At 46.4% G+C, this 20,057-nt stretch overlaps 1 protein-coding gene across 11 annotated transcripts in view; it reads right to left on the minus strand.

The window, feature by feature from the left end:
• Window positions 1-817: 817 nt before the first annotated feature.
• MAP2K4 (mitogen-activated protein kinase kinase 4) overlaps window positions 818-20,057 on the minus strand; it is a 172,054-nt gene continuing 152,814 nt past the window's right edge. For all 11 annotated transcript variants that reach the window (XM_084647523.1, XM_084647525.1, XM_084647521.1 and 8 more), the window contains 4 exons: window positions 11,481-11,558; window positions 10,337-10,485; window positions 6,542-6,587; window positions 818-3,888 (listed from right to left, as the gene is read on the minus strand). In XM_084647523.1, coding sequence (XP_084503649.1) covers window positions 3,775-3,888; window positions 6,542-6,587; window positions 10,337-10,485; window positions 11,481-11,558 — 387 coding nt within the window. In that variant the 3' untranslated portion in view covers window positions 818-3,774. The remainder of the gene's footprint in view (window positions 3,889-6,541; window positions 6,588-10,336; window positions 10,486-11,480; window positions 11,559-20,057) is intronic.

A 20,057-nucleotide genomic window follows, 5' to 3' on the forward strand; every position in this document is an offset into this window, starting at 1 on the left:
GAAGGAGCCATTAAGTGTCTTTTAACGCCCAAGGCCCTGGGCCACATGTCAAGGCCTGAGCAAGAATTAATCCAAGGAGAAAAAGAGGGGTTTTCCTGACTGGTTGCAAATGCAGGGGCTAAAGGAATGTTGGACAAAGTGTGTGTGAGAGGGAAAGCCAGGAGACATCGAGCAGATACTGAGAAACAAGCAGAGCTTCTGGGTCATGGAACACGCTGGAAAGGCAGCTGGGGATGTCTAAGCAAGGAAACTGCCTATTGTTTGTTCCTACAGCATTCAGGGAAACAGGACTTTACATACATTCCTTGTACAGGATTGCACCAAAAAATAGACCTGACTCATATTACCAACCTCTGCTCCAAACAGAAAGAACCTGGCAAGGCCTCAAATATCGGCTAATTGCTTGGTCCAAAGGGGCAACAATACTTTAGTGGTGATCTACAGCAAAGGCCTGACCCTCTGTCGTCCTGGGAAAGGCATGAAGTGCCTTAAGACAGCAAAATGGTTTGTGGGGCAGCAAATAGGACAACTGTGTAGTTTGCTCCCCCAAAACCTTAGAGCAACAGCTGATAGCACACAGCAACTGCCAGACCAGCCGAGCCCCTGCCGCTGCAGTAGGTGAAGGAAGAGAGAGCAGGGGAGCCCTTGGAGACTTGATTTTTATTTGACAACAGATTTAGAAACAAAGGCTGCATCGTATATGGGTCGATGTCCCCAGAATACAGCTGCATGAAGGGGATAGAGATTGTGTATTTCAATAGCGTTTACTGGATCTCCCCCACTGTGTCTCTGACCTTATAAAATAAAAATAACAAGGTCACAGTCCCATCCTAGTTTTATTACAATTGTCCTGCAGGCAAAAGGATAGAACTCTCACACAGGCACTCCGATTCCATGTATAATGTCTTAAATGGAGGAGGAAGTCAAACCAGAATATAGGAGAAAATATTCCGGAGCTCTTTAAAGCAATTTACGTTACCAAGCTCCATTGTACAGACAACAAGGCAACATCCCTGGACATCAGCTTCGTGATCATTTTTATACATTTGTCTATGGTACAAGAAAAATAACCAGCGCTCACAATGTACAGTTCTTACACTATTTTCACAGCTTCTGAACACTATACACCTTTTTTTTAAAAAAAATAAAGATACATTGTAATAAATGCTGCACTCTTAATAGTTTATAACAACCTGTGATTAACATCCTAGATTTGCCTTTCTGTACAGCCATCCATGCCACAGCACATTTTGAACCTGGCTTTGACACTGGGAATTCAAAGCATCTAATCTCCATTTCCCATTGGCTGAATGGAAACTTGATGATACTGCTAAGGATGGTGGGATGGGGTTGGGGAAGGGAGCAGGGCGACACGTGCTTGCAGGGGATGGCTACGGATACTGCAATTTGCCAAGTGAACAGGTGGAAATTTCCCAGTGTGAGGGTCTAGGGGGAAATTTGTTACCATAGTGATGCCAGGACAGGATTAGATGACATCATGTTTTGCTCTCTTGATATTTTGCAGCTAATACTTTCAAGTTAGTCTTATCTGATTAATTGAAGGTGTAGGGAACCAATTCATTGATTAAGAGAATTTGGTTTTCTCTTTGCCAGCATAGACAGGCAAAGCTTTCGCCCCTGCATGATGTTCTGGCCACACATGACAGACAGGGGCTTCAGGAATACAATACACAATGGACCTGAGCCTGTGAGGGGCTCAGAACCCTGATTTCCTATAGACTTCAGTAGAAGTTGAAGACACTCAGTGCCCTAGAGAAGCAGGCCCAACATGTCTGGATGTGAACACTCGGCAGTATCAGAAAGCAATTGCTCAGGACAGCTAACTTGGGCAAGCTAGGAACAGAGCCATGCCTCAAGGCCACACACGAAGACATCACTGAAGAATCTGGAGAAGTGCTGTGAGTGAAGGGCAATAGTACAGTGCTCCTGTTTGGTTACAGACTTCGCTCTGTCCTTTCTCAGCTGAGAATACATGGAGGACATAGGGGCTGGGTGCTGTTTTCCAGCTGTCTTGTCATAGCCTCTGTGTTTGGTAGAGCTGGTTGAAAAGTGGGGAAACATTCCACAAGAATTCCAGCAATGCGGCAGCTTTTCCCATTATGTTTCTAACCCTCCAAGTTTTGTTTTCCAAATTTTCCAAGAACCATTTATGAGAATGGAACATTCTGATTTTGAGAAAACCTCACTAAGTGGCTAGACCAACCAATTGAAAATCACAAAATGAAAACTGGGAACTCTTTTCCAGGCCCAGCCACACGCACTAGTTTGTCATTTGCAATCTAACCATTTCTGAAAAATGTAACATTTTGAAAAAATCAAGATGTTTTCATAAAATTTGTCATTTTTAAAAAGAGACCAAATTTCAAAAATGCTGACCAGCTCTAGAGTTTAATGGTTGGCCAGAACAGCACATCTTGGATGCTAAAAGGCCAATCTGATTTCCAGGGAACCCAGACCTTCAGTGTGCACTGACCAATTCAAGTGCAATTCAGACCTGAATATAATTAGGGCCACTCAGAATCACAGAAGAGGTTGAGCTTACCCAAAAAAAAAAAGAATGAAATATCAGACAAACTAAACAGAATATATTATTTGCAGCAGTATGCATAGCCACAGCCAAATTGGAGGAGAAGGGCTCTCAATCCTAGTCCTGGATACAGATGGCTGGAGGCAAAGCCATAGAGATTTGGTCTTGTGACAGATACTAGACTGATAAGGAGTGCCTTGTGGTCTGTGAAAAGGCGCTAGATTATGGTTTTGGAACAGGAGAGGAATTATAAATATTTACTGAATAATCACGAGATTGATTAAATTGTGGCTTATCAAAAACAGTTGTAGAGTCTATACACTGCACTTTTTGGAGTAAAAGCAAAGCCAGCTAGTGAGCATCGTGCAGCTATAAATCAGGTCACAAGCGGGTTAAATTCAATTGAGTAGTTTAATAATTTTTCAGGTCAAAGGTCTTATCTTAGCAGGTAACAATGTACAGGACACCTAGTTATAATGAAGAGTGGCTGGCTTGGTAAAGGAGAGAAGAATACATTATGTCTCATCTCTGAATATTTTAATGTTAGCATCTTTCAATGCAACATATTTTTGGTAAAGACATATTCACTATATTTAACATGATCTCTCTTTAACAGGGAGTTCAGCTGAGCACTGTCCCCAGAAAATACACTACGACTGTAAAGCAACAGAATTTCATAACAGTAAATCTATTGCACTTTGTGAAGAATAAAATCCTCCTTTGCCTTTCCAACTCCAGGAGGCAACGTATCTCGTTGGTTATACAAGTTCTTCCTCCTCCAGGCAAAGTCTCATTATGTTCAGACAAACAACGCCTAACTTTTTTATTATTATTATTATTATTACTTGAAACAATAATTGGAAGAGTTTGAGAGAAAAATCTTTCCAGTAGCCGCTGAGAAGTCTCCAAGTTTTGAGTCTAGAAATGAATTTTAGGTGCTATCCAATCACGGTCAACAAATAAATGTACTTATTTCCACATTTTATGAATATGTCCACAAAAGAGCAAGACGAGGTCTCTCTTTGACCAACACTAACACTGTGTGATCAGGTATTACAGGGATGCACTTTATATGTGACAATAGTATACAGACAGGATGGAAATAACACCAATATTATTGCACATGGTGTCTGGGCGAGCATTAAAAACACTGCAATATGTGATGAAAATTCTTTACAGCTTGTTTTCTCTCAGCCCTTTCTCTAGAGTTGGATGAAGCAGCAGTGTCAATCAACATACATCGGAGAGCTGGGAGTTGTTGGCATCTGATCCAGGATTTTGCAGACGTAGCATGCCACATCCACTGTGCGCTCTTCGTACATCAGAATGAAGGGATGTTTCTGGAAGCCAAGAAGGGAACAATAAAGTTAGTTTCCCTTTTGTGACATAAAATTGAGGCCCCAGTAGAAACTGGTACAGCACAGGGATTCGCCTGCTCCCAGATACAGTGGGGGCTGGGTAGTTACATCGTAGGACTCCAGGTACAACCTGCTCTGATGGCATTTAAAGGAAGGGAACTCCATTTCTTAAACCGACAATACAATGAATTACAATATGTTTCCGGGGTAACTTACATGGGGATGTTGCCAGGGGTTGGGAAATTCTGCCTCAGAAGTAGTGAAGTGGGAATAATAACAACAATAATAATAATACAGTAAAATCTCAGAGTTCCCAACCCCTCAGGAATGGAGGTTCTTCATAACTCTGAACAAAACGTTCCAGTTCTTTTAAAAATTTACAACTGAACATTGACTTAATACAGCTTTGGAACTTAACTTTACTATGCAGAAGAAAAATGCTGTTTTAGCCATCTTGATTTAAGTGAAACAAGCACAGAAAGTTTCCTTACCTTGTCAAATCTTTCTTTTTCCAACTTTCCCTTTATCTTTTTAGCAGTTTACATTGAACACAGTACTGTACTGTTTGCTTTTTTTTTTTTTTGGGTCTCTGCTGCTGCCTGATTGCGTACTTCCAGATCCGAATGGGATGTGTGGTTGACTGGTCAGTTCATAAATCTGGTGTTCGTAACTCTGAGGTTCTACTGTAATACTTAGTCCTTGTATCTCCATATGATCTCAAAATGCTTTATGAAAAAGGTCAATATTAGTTCCACTTTACAGATGGGGAAACTGAGGCACAGAACAGGGACGTGACTTGCCCAAGGTCACCCAACAGACCAGCAACAGAGCTGGGAACAGAACCCAGATCTCCCAAGTCCCAGTCCAGTGCTTCATCTAGAAGGCCACACTGGCTACAGCCAACACAGCATTGCAGGGGGACCAGTGACTAACAAGGTGATGAGACTGAGAGTTCTGTGGGAAGGGATGGTCTGTACTGATTGGGGTCTCCATCAGTCCCTGTGCTCCTCACCCTCCCGGACCCTAGACTGCTCAGCAGCCCTGGGCAGACCAAGGAGTGATATAGATGACACAGTCACATGAAACTGGCGAGGGAATTCCAGAAAAATGTAATTAGCCAAATGGGACTGGGACCAGGGCACCATCCACACCTCCTGAGAACCTACATGGGATCCTTAGTGACTTCCTACGCCAGACTTGCCATCTGGAGATGGAGTTTCCAGCAGCCACTGCCCCAACACTCTACTGGGCAGGACTTCAGGAATGGTGGCTTGGCACTGGCTCAGCCACCGACTGAGTCATCTGCAGCCCTTTCTGCGGCAACCTGAGCTTCCCTTGCGGGAGAGAACTGTCTGCTCTCCAATTACCGCAGGGAGAAGAATCCACTTGTAGCAGCTGTGGTTTGGTTTGCTGTGCACACGTCCCCAAATCATGGTACAGCCATGTTAAGAGAACCTGGAGTTTTAGCAGGTTCCCCAACATGAATGTTAACTGTAGAGCAGAGAAGACTTTAGCTAACAACACTTTCCTCGGGCCCTCCCACAGCGTGCAGCCTTGTGACTGCACTGTCCTTGTGGCAGAGCCTGAGGGCTGCAGAGCACTGAACGCACCGTGGCTATTTGATCCCTGACAGTGTCTCCCAGCCAGGACCTGAGCCTGCTGAGCTCCGAGATCTGAGGACCACAGGCCAGGGTGGTATCTGGGGGGCACATTTCTGTTTGAACCCGTGTACAGTGCCGTGTTAATTTGGTCTCACCTGAGTTCAGTTAGCTGATTTGCTATAATATGATCATTTGCAGAGTGTTGACGCCACTAACCTGAAAGGGGGTGCTGGTTTGCTCCTTACACTCCTATTATTTGTTCCACCTCTAGAGAAACTATGTGGCAAATGTTGACTATCGCCCAGGATTTAAAAGTGAGTGGACATTTACACAAGTTTCATTGAACAAAAGTTTCACCATCTCCAGCTCCTCTGTGGACATCAATGAACTCCCTAGGACTGGCAGGTTAGTGAACTGCTGCTGCACAGCCACCAGGGGGAGCAAAAGCCATTTTCTAGGGGACTTTTTAACTTGGCACTTAAGTGGATTTATTTATGGATTTGTTCAGAATTTAGGCCCTGATTCACCAAGGTATGTAAGCACAAGCCTCGCAGGACGACTTCTCACTGACTTCAATTACAATTGGCTAAAGTTAGGCATGTGCTTAAATACCTTTCTGAGCCAGGGCCTTGGGATCCACGCTCCTTTACGGAAAAGCTGTCATTCTGGCAGTGCCCGGGGTGCAGGGGATTTTTTGCCACAGGATGCCAAGTCCTGGGTGGACATGCCACCTGGAAGCCATCTTGTGCTTCAAACGTGAGAGGAGGAAATCCCTGTAGCTGCTCGTGGAGCTCTATGCCTATTTCATGCAGCTCCTCAGGCAGCACAGTGTTCCACGCAGAAGGAAGGATAATGGCGTTTAAGGAGATAGCTCCCTGCAGGTGTACAGCCCACACTATACCGATCACCCGAGAAAACAGCACTTTCATACATAAACATGCAGCCTTGATCCCACTGTTTGATATCAGGAAATAGAGAACAGTTGCAATCATTCCCTCCCTTCAGCCCGCCCACTCAAACACCTCCACACTTACCAGAAGCTCTTTATACTTTGGCCTTTTGGATTCGTCCTTTGTAAGGCTAATAAATCAGAAAAAGGATTAGGAAAAGGCAGATTTGTAAACACATTCCAAAGAGATTAAACATTAGCTGTGTATGGCACACGAAACTGAACCCATTGTATAGATCCGGGGCCCATGACCCGGCTAGCTATGCTGATAGCCCCACTCACCAGACTATTGTCCAGAGTCTAAGAATTTGGCTCTTGGAATATGCCCCTACGCTTAAACTCGCCTCATTTCCACAGTGGGGGAAGCACGTTGTCAGGGCTTGTCCACACTTAAAGCACTGCACCAGTGCAGCTGCGCCACTGTAGCGCTTAGTGAAGACGCTACCTACACCAACAAGAGAGCTTCTCCTGTCAGTGTGGTTAATCCACCTCCCCAAGAGGTGGGAGCTACGTTGATGAGAGAAGCAACATAGCGCTGTCTACACCAAGGATTCGGTCAGTATAACGACTCCACACCCCTGAGCGACGTAGTTATACCAACATACGTTTACCGTGTAGACCAGGGCTAAGTGAGCTGTTAATCCCAGGGTGAAATCAGGGAAGCTCTGCCACAACCCCCAGTGGACTCACTGTAGGGAGACACTCAGGCTCCTATTGCAGAGGCGTATCCCAGACACACAAACACGAGGTCAGTGACCTGCTCCAGCCACCGACACAAGGCGGTTCCATGGATCCTGCAGGCTGGGAGGGTCAGTGTGTGCACAGAGCCAGAGCCTCAGCAGCTAGTCAGAGGACAATGAACCCTGCACTTGCTAGGGATCACAGCCTTGTTACACTTTATAGCAACTACACCCTCCCCGTCCTCCAGACTACAGCTCTGGGCAGCTCCAGAGGCTGACGATTGGGTAAAGACCTTTTAACTGGGCCAGGGGTGCCAATGTTGCCCAAAGTTATTGCTCTCCAAGAGCCATTTGGAGGCTGACCAGTGAACTTGACACAGTTCCTAGATCACCAGTGTCCATCTCCCAGACCCCAGCACACTGAAAGACTGACTGCTCAGAGCTATCATCTTGCCCATTGGGGCAGGGGTGGGACACAATTGCAGGAAGCAGCATCTGGTGTCCCTGGGAAGGCTGGGTGTGCTTGTGGACAAGCAGAGGCCAGGGCTGTAAGGTCACTGTGCGAGGATGTAGTCAAAGCACAAGAAGAACATAGGCAGTGACTAACCAGGCCAGATCAGAAAGACAAACCAACTGTGGGTTCTCAGCTCTGCACAGAGCAGTTTGCCCCTGCTGCGTGTGTGCCCTGTCACTGCGTGCTACAGCCCACGCAGCACCACGAGGCTCTGTCCCCGGCCAGGTGCACTGTTCAGAGGCTCTGCCCTGCAGTCACTATTTTATTTTACAATTAAATTTCCTTGGTTTAAAAAAAAAAAAAAAAAAAACACAAGTGAAGGGAGGAAGGACGAAGGCCTCACAGAAAGGAGGCACATGTCCTAGGGAGGAGGGGGAAGTGTTTGATGCATTTTGGGCCAGATCCACTCCTCCAGCCTGTGTACCCAGGCTGAGCACAGGCGATGGCATGGGAAGCTGCACGGGCTGTGATGCTGCACAGACTCCTGTAGCTCTGATGTGCTCCCTCCCAAGGGGAGCAGCAGTGTGTTAGTACCGATGATTATTTGTGCCCGGCCCCATCAGCTGCACACACCACATCAGAGGAGACAGCCCTGCCCAAAGGCTTAGGGACATAAGAACAGTCATACTGGGTCAGGCCAATGGTCCCTCCAGTATCCTGTCTTCTGACAGTGGCCAATGCCAGGTGCTTCAGAGGGAAGGAACAGAACAGGGAAATTTATCGAGTGATCCATCCTGTGTCATCCAGTCCCAGCTTCTGGCAGTCAGAGGTTTAGGGACACCCAGAGCATGGGGTTGCGTCCCTGATCATCTTAGCTAATAGCCACTGATCGATCTATCCCCCATAAACTTGCGTCTCCTGTCCCCCTCCTCCACCATCCTGGCACCCCAGTCAGACAGATCATTATGGCTGGCCCACAGCATCCTCCCTCCAACACAGGGTAGGAAGAAGTATCCACCATGCTCCTTGAAATCCCCAGTTGCACCTGACCCTACTGATTGATTCACCCGGTACACCTTCTCCACAGCCTCCTGTCCCCCTAATCTCCTATGCCTGAAAGAGAGACGCTGCAGCCATTGGAAGCTGCAGGGTTTGTGAGGAGGGACACCCTGCCTCCTATTCAAGCTGCTCCTGATGCTGTCTCCCAGGCTGGCGGGAGGGAGAGGGAGCCAAGGGGCACAGGAGCAGATCCTCTAATGTCACCATGGCTTGCTTCCCCCATCCCCATTTGCCCCTGCCTGCTGGCACCCAGGGAGACACTGCACAGCTGGGCTCCCAGCTGCACAAGAGGTGTCTGCCAACTCCACTGCCAGGGGACCTTCCAGGGCCAGGGATGCCGGGGCAGAATTTGCCCATGTGCATGATGTGAGAATGCAACGTGTAGAGCCCCTGCGCCATATCCAGAGCCGCAATCAGCTGGGCACAAGAGCCATTTCTTCAGGAGGCATATTGGGCAGGCCACCTAGGGCACCATTCTTAACCCACACACGTCCAGAGTGCTGGAAAGATGCCACTAAGCCCTGCAAAGAGACACTACAGAGCAACAGCACTAAACACTCACCCTGCCACAGTGAGGGCAAATGGGGCCTGCAGAGATGTGTCAGAAAAAAGAGCTGCCAAATCCATAACCCCTTGCCCAGGAGTTCCTGCTCCATCGCTGGCCAGGAGGGGCTGCAACCAAATCCCAGTCTGTACATGCACAATGTCCACCAGGACCATGCTGGGAGCACCAGGGTCACCTCACTGGCAGAGAGGATCTGAGAGACCAGACATCCCACCCCACAGGAACCCTCCAATCACCAACAACTGAAAACACTACAGTCATGCAAGGGACCAGCAGGTGGCAGCAAAATCCTCAACAAAGCTCAGCAATTCCTACAACAAAGCACGGGAGTGAGTCTGGGAGGGAAACTCAACAAGACCAGGGGCCTGAAGACAGAGCTCTGGGGGCAAGGAGGAGGGAAGACCCGCACGGGGAACTGTCTACACTAGTCTTTTGGGCCTGAGTTAATGGATTGTTTAAAGGCTGCTGTGGACACTCCCCCGTGCATTTCTTCTTTGCCCTAAGGTGGTAAATGCAGCAACTCAGACAGTGTCCCTTTATGCAGCATAGCTGAGGTCAGAGGGGATTTTCTTTTGGGTTGCCTGAGGTTTGCTATGAACCCGGAGCCCTAGCAGAGCACCAGCCTGCAATGTCAGCCCACAGAACAGGACTCACAGGGAGAGCCAGGGAGCCTCACCTGGACCCTCTAGAGCAGGTGACCAGCACTGGTCAGAGCTGGACAAATGACTGCGTTAAGGACATAGAGACAGCTAGTGCACGCCACACAGGCTGTGGCGGGGGCTGCAGTCACCCTGCAATAGTTCCCCTGCTCATAGAGCTGTGCTTCTCGAGCCCTTGCCTATATCTCCTGTGTGTCCCGCTGCAGGTAGCCGGTTGTAACCATGTGGAGGGCCCAACTGAAGCAAGAGATGTCGGTGCAGTGGGATTTATGCAGCTGGGAGAGCGTGGGGTGCAGGTGTTCAACTGCCAGCTCCTTTGGCATGGGGAGGGATAATGAGGCTGGCTCATCTTTCGTTCTTAATTCAATATTACACATTGATTTTACTGTGCAGCTCCTGGAGTCACTCTAATGTTTCAGACCTAAAATACTCCATATAAGTTAAATCAATTTGAAACGCTTACCACAAGTTGACAAAGTTGATGAAACTTGGGGAGAATTCCCTCTCCTCTGAGTTACTCAGCTGTGGCGGGTCTCCTTTTACTACTTGTGTCAGCTGATCAAATACACTGTTCCACTTGGGATAGGGGAATCGCCCTGTGGCCAGCTCATACTGCAGAGACAGCAACAGCGTAGGCTGAGTTAGTATGAGTAACACAAAGAGCTCCTTCAAACAGGGTAGGCAAATGTCATCCCCAGATGCCAAAGGAACACACAGGGTGAGGGAGAGCTAGCCAGCCTCTCTTACATGAACCCCAGCTTCTTAGTGTCCTAGAGACAGTTGGCTGCATGAACATTTTACCCTGGGAGAACGAGAGAATGAGCATTTCAACCTGAGGGCCGGGGAAGAGAGCATGTTAGTAGTAGCTCATTCTACAGATAGGGTCAGCAAATTCTGGTTGCTTCTTACTATTCACTCCCCATGTTACCAGCTCCACCCTCCTGTGGAATGAAATAGTGCTTTCCAAGGTCATGGATGCAGACACTGCAGTAGTGTGGTTAACCAGAGAGGGGCCAATGGGTGGGATCAAGAACTGGTTGAAACTTTCTGAGTAATAAAGGTCCACCCAAAGCCAGGGCTGCTATGTGGGTTATTTAGGCAGACCTGATGTCACGGCCCTCTAGCACGCCACAAAGGGAAAACAGCATTCAAGATCCAAGCCCTTCCTCGTGCTCTCTTATCTGTATGTTGCAAGTTGTTATTCCAGTTCCATAGCTAAGTGTGGACTTCAAGGATTCAGGAAAGCCATCATCAGTACAGGGAATTAACAAATTATTTAACTTCTAGGAGGTGTCTATTTTCATCTCCAAGTGCAAAAGGGAATGACCCCCCCCCTCCCGCCCCCAGACCCTGCTCACAGCAGAGGTGGGCTGGGACAGGAGCATCACATAGGCAGGGCCCCCCAGGCCCTGCTCACAGCAGAGGAGGGCTTCGAGTGTCACATAGTCAGACCCCACTGACTCCGCTCACAGCAGACAGGCTGGATATCACCATAGTGTGTTTGTTTTAGAAAGTTGACCAACACTATTATTGTCTAAAGCGAGCCCATAATGCTGCCCAATAAGAAAGACTTGTCCCACAGAATACAGTTTAAAGCACTCACATACCAACGTAATTCCCAAGCTCCAGACATCTGAGCGGACGTCATAACCTTGTCTGGATGCACTGGGGTCTATCCTTTCAGGCTGAAACAGAAGAGGAACCACAGTCAAGCAGTATGCAGCACAGGAAGAAATGAGTGTGCTTCTACAAACATAAAAGGATATCTCAGTACCCAGGGACAAAGCCCCATGTGCCCCCAGCAGAACTGTCTAAGGCAGACATCCAGCCCCACAGGAGGAACAGTTCACCGAACATAGTCCTGACCACTGTACTTAAGACTAGACTCCAAGGTGACCTGCAAAAGGAAATATAATGGGGCTCGGTCTCCCTTTGCTTGCAGAAAGGTGGCCTTTAAGTGGTTTTATTGTTTTACTATTTGAGGTTTTCTAACCTCAGAAATTCTCTGGCTATCAAGTCTGGCCTTCCTTGTGTTTGCAGGAGGACTCCTTGGAGAGTGAGAGAGCTGAAATGAGCACCTGCTCATCCCTCTGTTGGGGGGCCAATGCACATTGAGCACGATTGTTTCCTCCCATCTGTCTGTTGGGCTGTTAAATGGGTGTTAACAAAAAGCCAAACCGAACAAAAGGTTTTACACTGTCTGATTACAAATCCCTTTGCTATCAGTTGCCCAGGACTCACTTTTAGGTGCTTGTGAGATCATGATGCTATTAGTCCTGCTGACATCCCAAAACAGGGTAGCCAGGACCCGAATGTGTAAACCTCCAGTAGAATTACACACCACTGAGAAGGGAAACGGACACAAACCCATCTGTCCCTGTTGCAGGTCACCCTGGTGAGAAAACCCTGATGGCGTTTCCTTTTACTGAGCTATTAAAATGCCAAAGAAGTAGGCTCTCTCACAGATTTTATTACAAGAGTAAAGCTAGAAGCCATTCCCATTTGAACAGAGATCAAAATTGCAGTCAAATGCTTATATATCAGCTACAGAACTGAAACATCAGAGAAAGGGGGTAAAACTAATCTGTTAGCTAATGAGATGTGTACAGCTCAGTACACAGTGGTGGAAGGGGGCCTACAAAGCTCTCCTTGTAGTTAGAGGCATATCTTGGCACCAAGGGCCTGTTCCAAAGCCAATACAGTCACCAGGAAACTTTCCATTGGCTTCACGGTGCTTAGGAGATTAAGCTCTCACAGGTTAGCAGGTTGAAGACTGTGTGAAATGCCCCTCCTGTCACACACGTGGATCCCCACTGCCAATCAATCAGATTGCTCAGGCAGAGGACCAAGGTGGAAGGTTAGTTGGAAAGTGTTTTCATTGTTATTTTTAAAATTCCCTTTAGAAATCAGAAATCAGGCCTGATGCACTAACACACGGTAGAGAGACAATGCACTTCCAAGTAAATGTGAAAAACTACCAAACCTACCTATATCAACCCCAACGCTATAGGGGGCTTATATTCCAAGTACTGGAAAAATGAGGCACAAGAGATGACATTTTGAGCTTGTTGCTAAGGCCTACAGAGAAGGTGACTCATTTGGAAATGCGAGCTCAGATCTGTATTTAGTTTGGGTTCTTTACCCAATTCTGTTCCAGGTGAACAGGAACAGTGAACACATGGAGAACAGAAAAAGGCAAGGAGAGAATATCCTGGACCATGATCACTTCTGCCTTTGTCAAGAGGAATTAACCCATCCCAGCAGCCAAATTCCTCTTCATCCTCTTAAGAGTCAAGGACCAACATTAAGCTCTTTTTATCTTTCTAACAAGTCAGCCCTTCTACCCCCTTCATTGTTTTTGCCGCTCTCCTCTAAATTCCCATCTATTTGTCAGTGTCTTTCTGGCAATGAGTTGCCCTGCACTGAACCCAGTATTCCCAGGAGAGTCATACCTCAACTGCATAGGCTGGGATGTGCACATTTTCAAAATGGACCACATTTTCATAAAGAGATTATCTCATGGATTATTCAAAATTGCATGACATTCCTGTGACAACTAAAGCAATAATTTATTATTTTTTAAAATTTTTTATTTAAAATTAACAGGGAAGAATAATGCTAGACAACCATGTAGTGCTTTTTAACCTGTATTTTAATGTAATTTAGCAGCAAGAAATATAAACCATGCTATTTTTCAAGGACATTATTATTATGACTTATTATTTGTATAATCGTAGCACCTAGGAGCCTTCCTCATGGAACAGGATCCCATTGTGATAGGTGCTCCTACTGGATGCCCCAAAAGTCACGATTACACAGACATAAAAAAAAAAGTTATGCTAGGCAATGAGCTATCCTGGTTAAAAGGAAGCGTGGAAGCAGTGATAAAATATAATAAAACTAATACATATAGGACAGAAAGAATGGGAAGTAAATGGCAATGAATATAAGTTACAAGTTAAAAATGTAGGCAGCTGATATGGGAAGCCAAAGGAATCAATTAAATAAAAAGGTTAAAGACAATAAGGATTATAGGTCTGGATGAAAAAGGTAACTGTGTTGATACAGTATATTTGGATTTCGCCAAGGCATTTGACTTAGTACCACATGACATTTTGATTAAAAACGTGCATTGTATGGATCTAACAGGGCAGATATAAAATGGATTAACAGCTGTTTCACTGACAGATCTCAGAATGTAGTTAAAGGGGAGATATCAATGAATGGGGGCTGTTTCGAATGTGGTCCCCCAGGGATCAGATGTTTGTCCAATATTTGTATTTTTATCAGCAATCTGATCATATGAAACCTTTGCAGGTAAAGTTTGCAGATGACACAAAAACTGGTGGGGCCACAGAACGGGATGTTGTTACAGAGTGATGTAAATCACTTGGTTAAATGGTTACAATGCAAAATAATACCGCCAAAAGCAAGAACAAAGAGTGCAGATTATACCTACAAATGCTTGATTCTATCTTGGAAAGCAGTGCCTCAGAAATCAGATAATTGCCTCAACATTAGCTCTAAGTGCAATACTGCGTCAAACAAGGCTAATGCAATCCTTGGAATATCAAGTAGAAGTAGGGAAGTGATCTTCACTGTGTACATAGCATTGGAAAGTCCACTGCAAGAATATTATGCTTAGTTCTGCTGTTTGCTCTTTTAAAAGGATGTGGAAATACTGCAGAGAATGCAAAGGATGGCCACAAAAAAACCCCCAGGAGCTGGAAAACACGTAAGCCTTACAATGTGAGGCTTAAGAAAAAGCTCTACTTATTTAGCATATCAAAGAGAAGACTGAAAGGTAACTTTCTCACTGTGTATAGGTACTGACACATAGAAAAAAAGATCTGAGAACAGGGGCCTTTTCAATCTTGACAAAGGCATAACAATATCAAATTGCTGGAATTTCAACAAATTCAACCTTGAAATTAAAAATGATATGCTTTAATCCAGCTTCTAGAAGAAATACTATGGCCTGTGTGGTCATGGTGGTGCCTTCTGGCCTTGGAATCTCTACATCGATGAGTCCTCCTGCTCATCCCCTTCCTTCATGGACTGTGGAGAGAACAGCATTGCCTACATTGCTCTCACCATGCTCAGAAAACTTGGAGCTCTGCATTAAGATGACTATAGTCACATCTCAGGCTTCAGGGCTTCAGCCAGTTGCCTGCAGGGGTCAGGAAGGAATTTTTTTCCTGATGCACAACTGGCTAGATGTATTCTGGGTTGGAATTATTTTTTGCCTTTCTCAGAAGCATCAGGGATTGGCCACAAATGGAGACAGGATACCAGACAGGCTGAACCAGTGCTGTGAGGTGGCAAAGAAAAATGGAGGTTGCTTACCTGTAACTGGAAGTACTTCAAGATGTGTAGTCCCTGTGTATTTACACATGGGTACATATGCACACATGTGCAGGAGTCCGGAGATTTCTAGTAAGTGACAAGGTAGGACATGGAGCAGGTGCCTAGCTGTTCAAAGGGATGTCTTGAAAGTACTGAAAGAACAAGATTAAGATCCCTTGTGGTGTTGATTTCCCCACCAGTGGGGAAATTCTAATGAGCCCCTCCAGGAATCTGGTTTTTGTTGGAAGAGCAAAAACAGTATAATCCTCAACTGTGTGATGAAAGGCACTGATTGTACAAAATGGACCCATAGCAAGCTAATGGAAAGATCCAATGTCTTGAGAGTGAATAGTTAGTCTAAAATAAGAGGAATTCCTGCAGGTTGTGGGGATAACTGATTCTGTTGTATTCAGATGGAGAAATGTTTCCATTTAGTCAGACAGAATTTTCTGGTGGAAATCTTTCTTCTTTGGTTGAGACCGGATTGAATAGCCACCAAATACAAATGCTCTAGGTCTGAAGGGATCTTACAGTCTGAATCTCTCAGAAGCTGCCTTTACCTGTGGGGAGTTGGGTGGTGGGTGTGAAAACAGAAACTCTACTCCCTTGGCTGAAACAAAGTAACATTTCTCAACCCTTGTTGGGATGGAGGCGCAGGAAGCAGGAGTATGCCAAACTCCCTGGCTGGATCTATAATGGCCTTGTTAACTGGGAGGGCCACCTGACTGGGACCCAATGGTTGCAAGTTGCCCAGAAGCCTATGTTGTCTCTCTTGGATTTCCTCACACTGGATCTGAAGCTCAGATGCTACTCTGTGAAGGAGCTCTTGACATTGCCTGTGATCATCAGGCAGAGATGGTGAAGATGGAGTAACCACCTCATCTGGAGAGAAGAATGAAACGGCCATCAGGACTGCTATATCCAGCACAGGTTCTTCTTCTACATGCTCTGACTGAGTTGGTTGGTGCTGGCCAGGAGAGGGTAAATAGGGTTCATACAGGGATCCAGAGGGTCTGGTGTAAGAATCCCAGGGGACCCAATAATGCCAGTATGCAGGGTCAACTGGTCAAGGGAGATCCCAAGGCACTAGGTATCATTGGTTCCTTTGGAGGTCATATCTGGGTGGAGGATGGAACCTAGAGCTTCTGTCTGGACTAGTCTCTCTATATGGAGGTGATGGTTCATCTGAGACCTCCTACTCATCTGAGAGAAGGTTCCCTAACTGACAGAACTGCCAGTGGCTCATGGAGGGAATAGGGGAACAACCCCGTATTCTTCCAGTCGATTCTTCTTCTGATGTTTCAGTGTTCCTGAATAAGGTTGGATTGGAGAGGAGTTTGAGTATAGGGGAGGTGAAGATCTCCTCCAGGGAGTTGTAGGTCTTGGACTGTTCTGGAGTGTGTGGTCTACTGGTGGATGGGACTGGAAGATCTGACACTGGAAGACACAGGTTACAATGGACATCAAGTCCTCTCAGGAACATGCTGGTATCAGTGCAGTCTAGCATGGAGCTCGTAGACTGTGCAGAGTCTAGCCTGGTGCTTGTAGACTGGAGCTCGTAGACTGTGTAGACTGTGCCGGTGGGGACCAATCCTTAGGTTTATGTGTCGGAACCAAGGTCAGTACTGATGGATCCTTCTCCTTCACAGTATACACTCATTTTGAGGAGTATTTTAAAGAAGATTCAGGATGCAAGAACCAACCATCCCAATGTGCAGGAAGAATAGCATATATGGCCAGTGACCAGGTTGGCTTAACAGAGACATCTTTGGTGTGCTTAAACACAAAAAGGAAGCTTACAAGAAGTGGAAACTTGGAAAGATGACTAGGGAGGAGTATAAATATATTGCTCGAGCATGCAGGGATGTAATCAGGAAGGCGAAAGCAAAATTGGAGTTGCAGCTAGCAAAGGATGTGAAGGGTAACAAGAAGGGTTTCTACAGGTATGTTAGAAACAAGAAGAATGTCAGGGAAAGTGTGGGATCCTTACTGAATGGGGGAGGCAACCTAGTGACAGATGATGTGGAAAAAGCTGAAGTACTCAATGCTTTTTTGCATCGGTCTTCACAGACAAGGTCAGCTCCCAAACTGCTGCATTGGGCAGCACAGTATGAGGAGGAGGTGAGCAGCCCTCAGTGGTGAAAGAACAGGTTTAGGACTATTTAGAAAAGCTGGACAAGCACAAGTCCATGGGGCCGGATACAATGCATCCGAGGATGCTGAGGGAATTCGCTGATGTGATTGCAGAGCCATTGGCCATTATCTTTGAAAACTCATGGCGATCAGGGAAAGTCCTGGATGACTGGAAAAAGGCAAATATAGTGCCTGTCTTTAAAAAAGGGAAGAAGGAGAATCTGGGGAACTACAGACCAGTCAGCCTCACCTTAGTTTCTGAAAAAATCATGGAGCAGGTCCTCAAGGAGTCCATTTTAAAGCACTTGGATGAGAGGAAGGTGATCAGGAACAGTCAAAATGGATTCACCAAGGGCAAGTCATGCCTGACCAACCTGATTGCCTTCTATGATGAGATAACTGGCTTTGTGGATATGGCGAAAGTGGTGGATGTGATATACCTTGACTTTAGCAAAGCTTTTGATACTGTCTCCCACAGTATTCTTGCCAGCAAGTTAAAAAAAAGTATGGACTGGATGAATGGACTATAAGGTGGATAGAAAGCTCACGAGATAGTCGGGCTCAATGGGTAGTGATCAATGGCTCGATGTCTAGTTGACAGCCGGTATCAAGTGGAGTGCCCCAGGGGTCGGTCCTGGGGCCAGTTTTGTTCAATCTGGGGCCAGTTTTGTTCAATATCTTCATAAATGATCTGGAGGATGGTGTGGATTGCACTCTCAGCAAATTTGCGGATGATACTAAACTGGGAGGAGTGGTAGATACGCTGGAGGGGAGGGATAGGATACAGAAGGACCTAGACAAATTGGAGGATTGGGCCAAAAGAAATCTGATGAGGTTCAATAAGGATAAGTGCAGGGTCCTGCACTTAGGACGGAAGAACCCAATGCACAGCTACAGACTAGGGACCGAATGGCTAGGCAGCAGTTCTGCGGAAAAGGACCTAGGGGTGACAGTGGACGAGAAGCTGGATATGAGTCAGCAGTGTGCCCTTGTTGCCAAGAAGGCCAATGGCATTTTGGGATGTATAAGTAGGGGCATAGCGAGCAGATCGAGGGACGTGGTCATTCCCCTCTATTCGACATTGGTGAGGCCTCATCTGGAGTACTGTGTCCAGTTTTGGGCCCCACACTTCAAGAAGGATGTGGATAAATTGGAGAGAGTCCAGCGAAGGGCAACAAAAATGATTAGGGGACTGGAACACATGAGTTATGAGGAGAGGCTGAGGGAGCTGGGATTGTTTAGCTTGCAGAAGAGAAGAATGAGGGGGGATTTGATAGCTGCTTTCAACTACCTGAAAGGGGGTTCCAAAGAGGATGGCTCTAGACTGTTCTCAATGGTAGCAGATGACAGAACGAGGAGTAATGGTCTCAAGTTGCAGTGGGGGAGGTTTAGATTGGATATTAGGAAAAACTTTTTCACTAAGAAGGTGGTGAAACACTGGAATGCGTTACCTAGGGAGGTGGCAGAATCTCCTTCCTTAGAGGTTTTTAAGGTCAGGCTTGACAAAGCCCTGGCTGGGATGATTTAACTGGGAATTGGTCCTGCTTTGAGCAGGGGGTTGGACTAGATGACCTTCTGGGGTCCCTTCTAACCCTGATATTCTATGATTCTATGATTCATTAATGATCTGGATGATGGGGTGGATTGCACAGTCAGGAAGTTTGTGGATGACACTAAGTTGGGGGGCGAGGTAGATAAGCTGGAGGGTAGGGATCGGATCCAGAGTGACCTAGACAAATTAGAGGATTGGGCCAAAAGATATCTGATGAGGTTCAACAAGGACAAGTGCAGAGTCCTGCACTTAGGACGGAAGAGTTCCATGCACTGCTACAGGCTGGGGACCGACTGGCAAAACGGCAATTCTGAAGAAAAGGACCTTGGGATTACGGTGGATGAGAAGCTGGATATGGGTAAACAGTGTGCCCTTGTTGCCAAGAAGGCTAACGACATATTGGGCTGCATTAGTAGGAGTGTTGCCAGCAGATTGAGGGAAGTGATTATTTTCCTCTATTCGGCAACAGTGAGGCCAGATCTGGAGTCCAGTTTTGGGCCCCCCACTACAGAAAGGATGTGGACAAATTGGAGATAGTCCAGCGGAGGGCAACAAAAATGATTAGGGGGCTGAGACACATGACTTATGAGGAGAGGCTGAGGGAACTGGGATTGTTTGGTCTGCAGAAGAGAAGGGGTGGGGGGTTGATAGCAGCCTTCAACTACCTGAAGGGAGATTCCGAAGAGGATGGAGCTAGGCTGTTCTCAGTGGTGGCAGATGATAGAACAAGAAGCAATGGTCTCAAGTTGCAGTGGGGAATGTCTAGGTTGGATATTAGGAAAAACTATTTCACTAGGAGAGTGGTGAAGCACTGGAATGGGTTACCTAGGGAGGTGGTGGAATCTCCATCCTTAGAGGTTTTTAAGGCCCGGCTTGACAAAGCCCTGGCTGGGATGATTTACTTGGGGTTGGACCTCCTTTGAGCAGGGGTTTGGACTAGATGACCTCCTGAGGTCTCTTTCAACCCTAATCTTCTATGATTCTATGAGGAGATTTAAGTGTGTCTAAGTCCTTCGTGTGAGGACTCATCCGACATGGACAGAGTCAGGGAGAGATCCTTTCTTCTGGGAGCAGATTTCGAAGAGGGTCTGTCCTTGTGCTTGTGAGTGTGCCCATTACTCTCATGAGAAGCCCTGAGAAGGGATTTGTTAGG

The sequence above is a fragment of the Lepidochelys olivacea genome (genome assembly GCF_965140295.1).
Source record: "Lepidochelys olivacea isolate rLepOli2 genome assembly, chromosome: 14".
Classification (NCBI taxonomy): domain Eukaryota; kingdom Metazoa; phylum Chordata; order Testudines; family Cheloniidae; genus Lepidochelys; species Lepidochelys olivacea.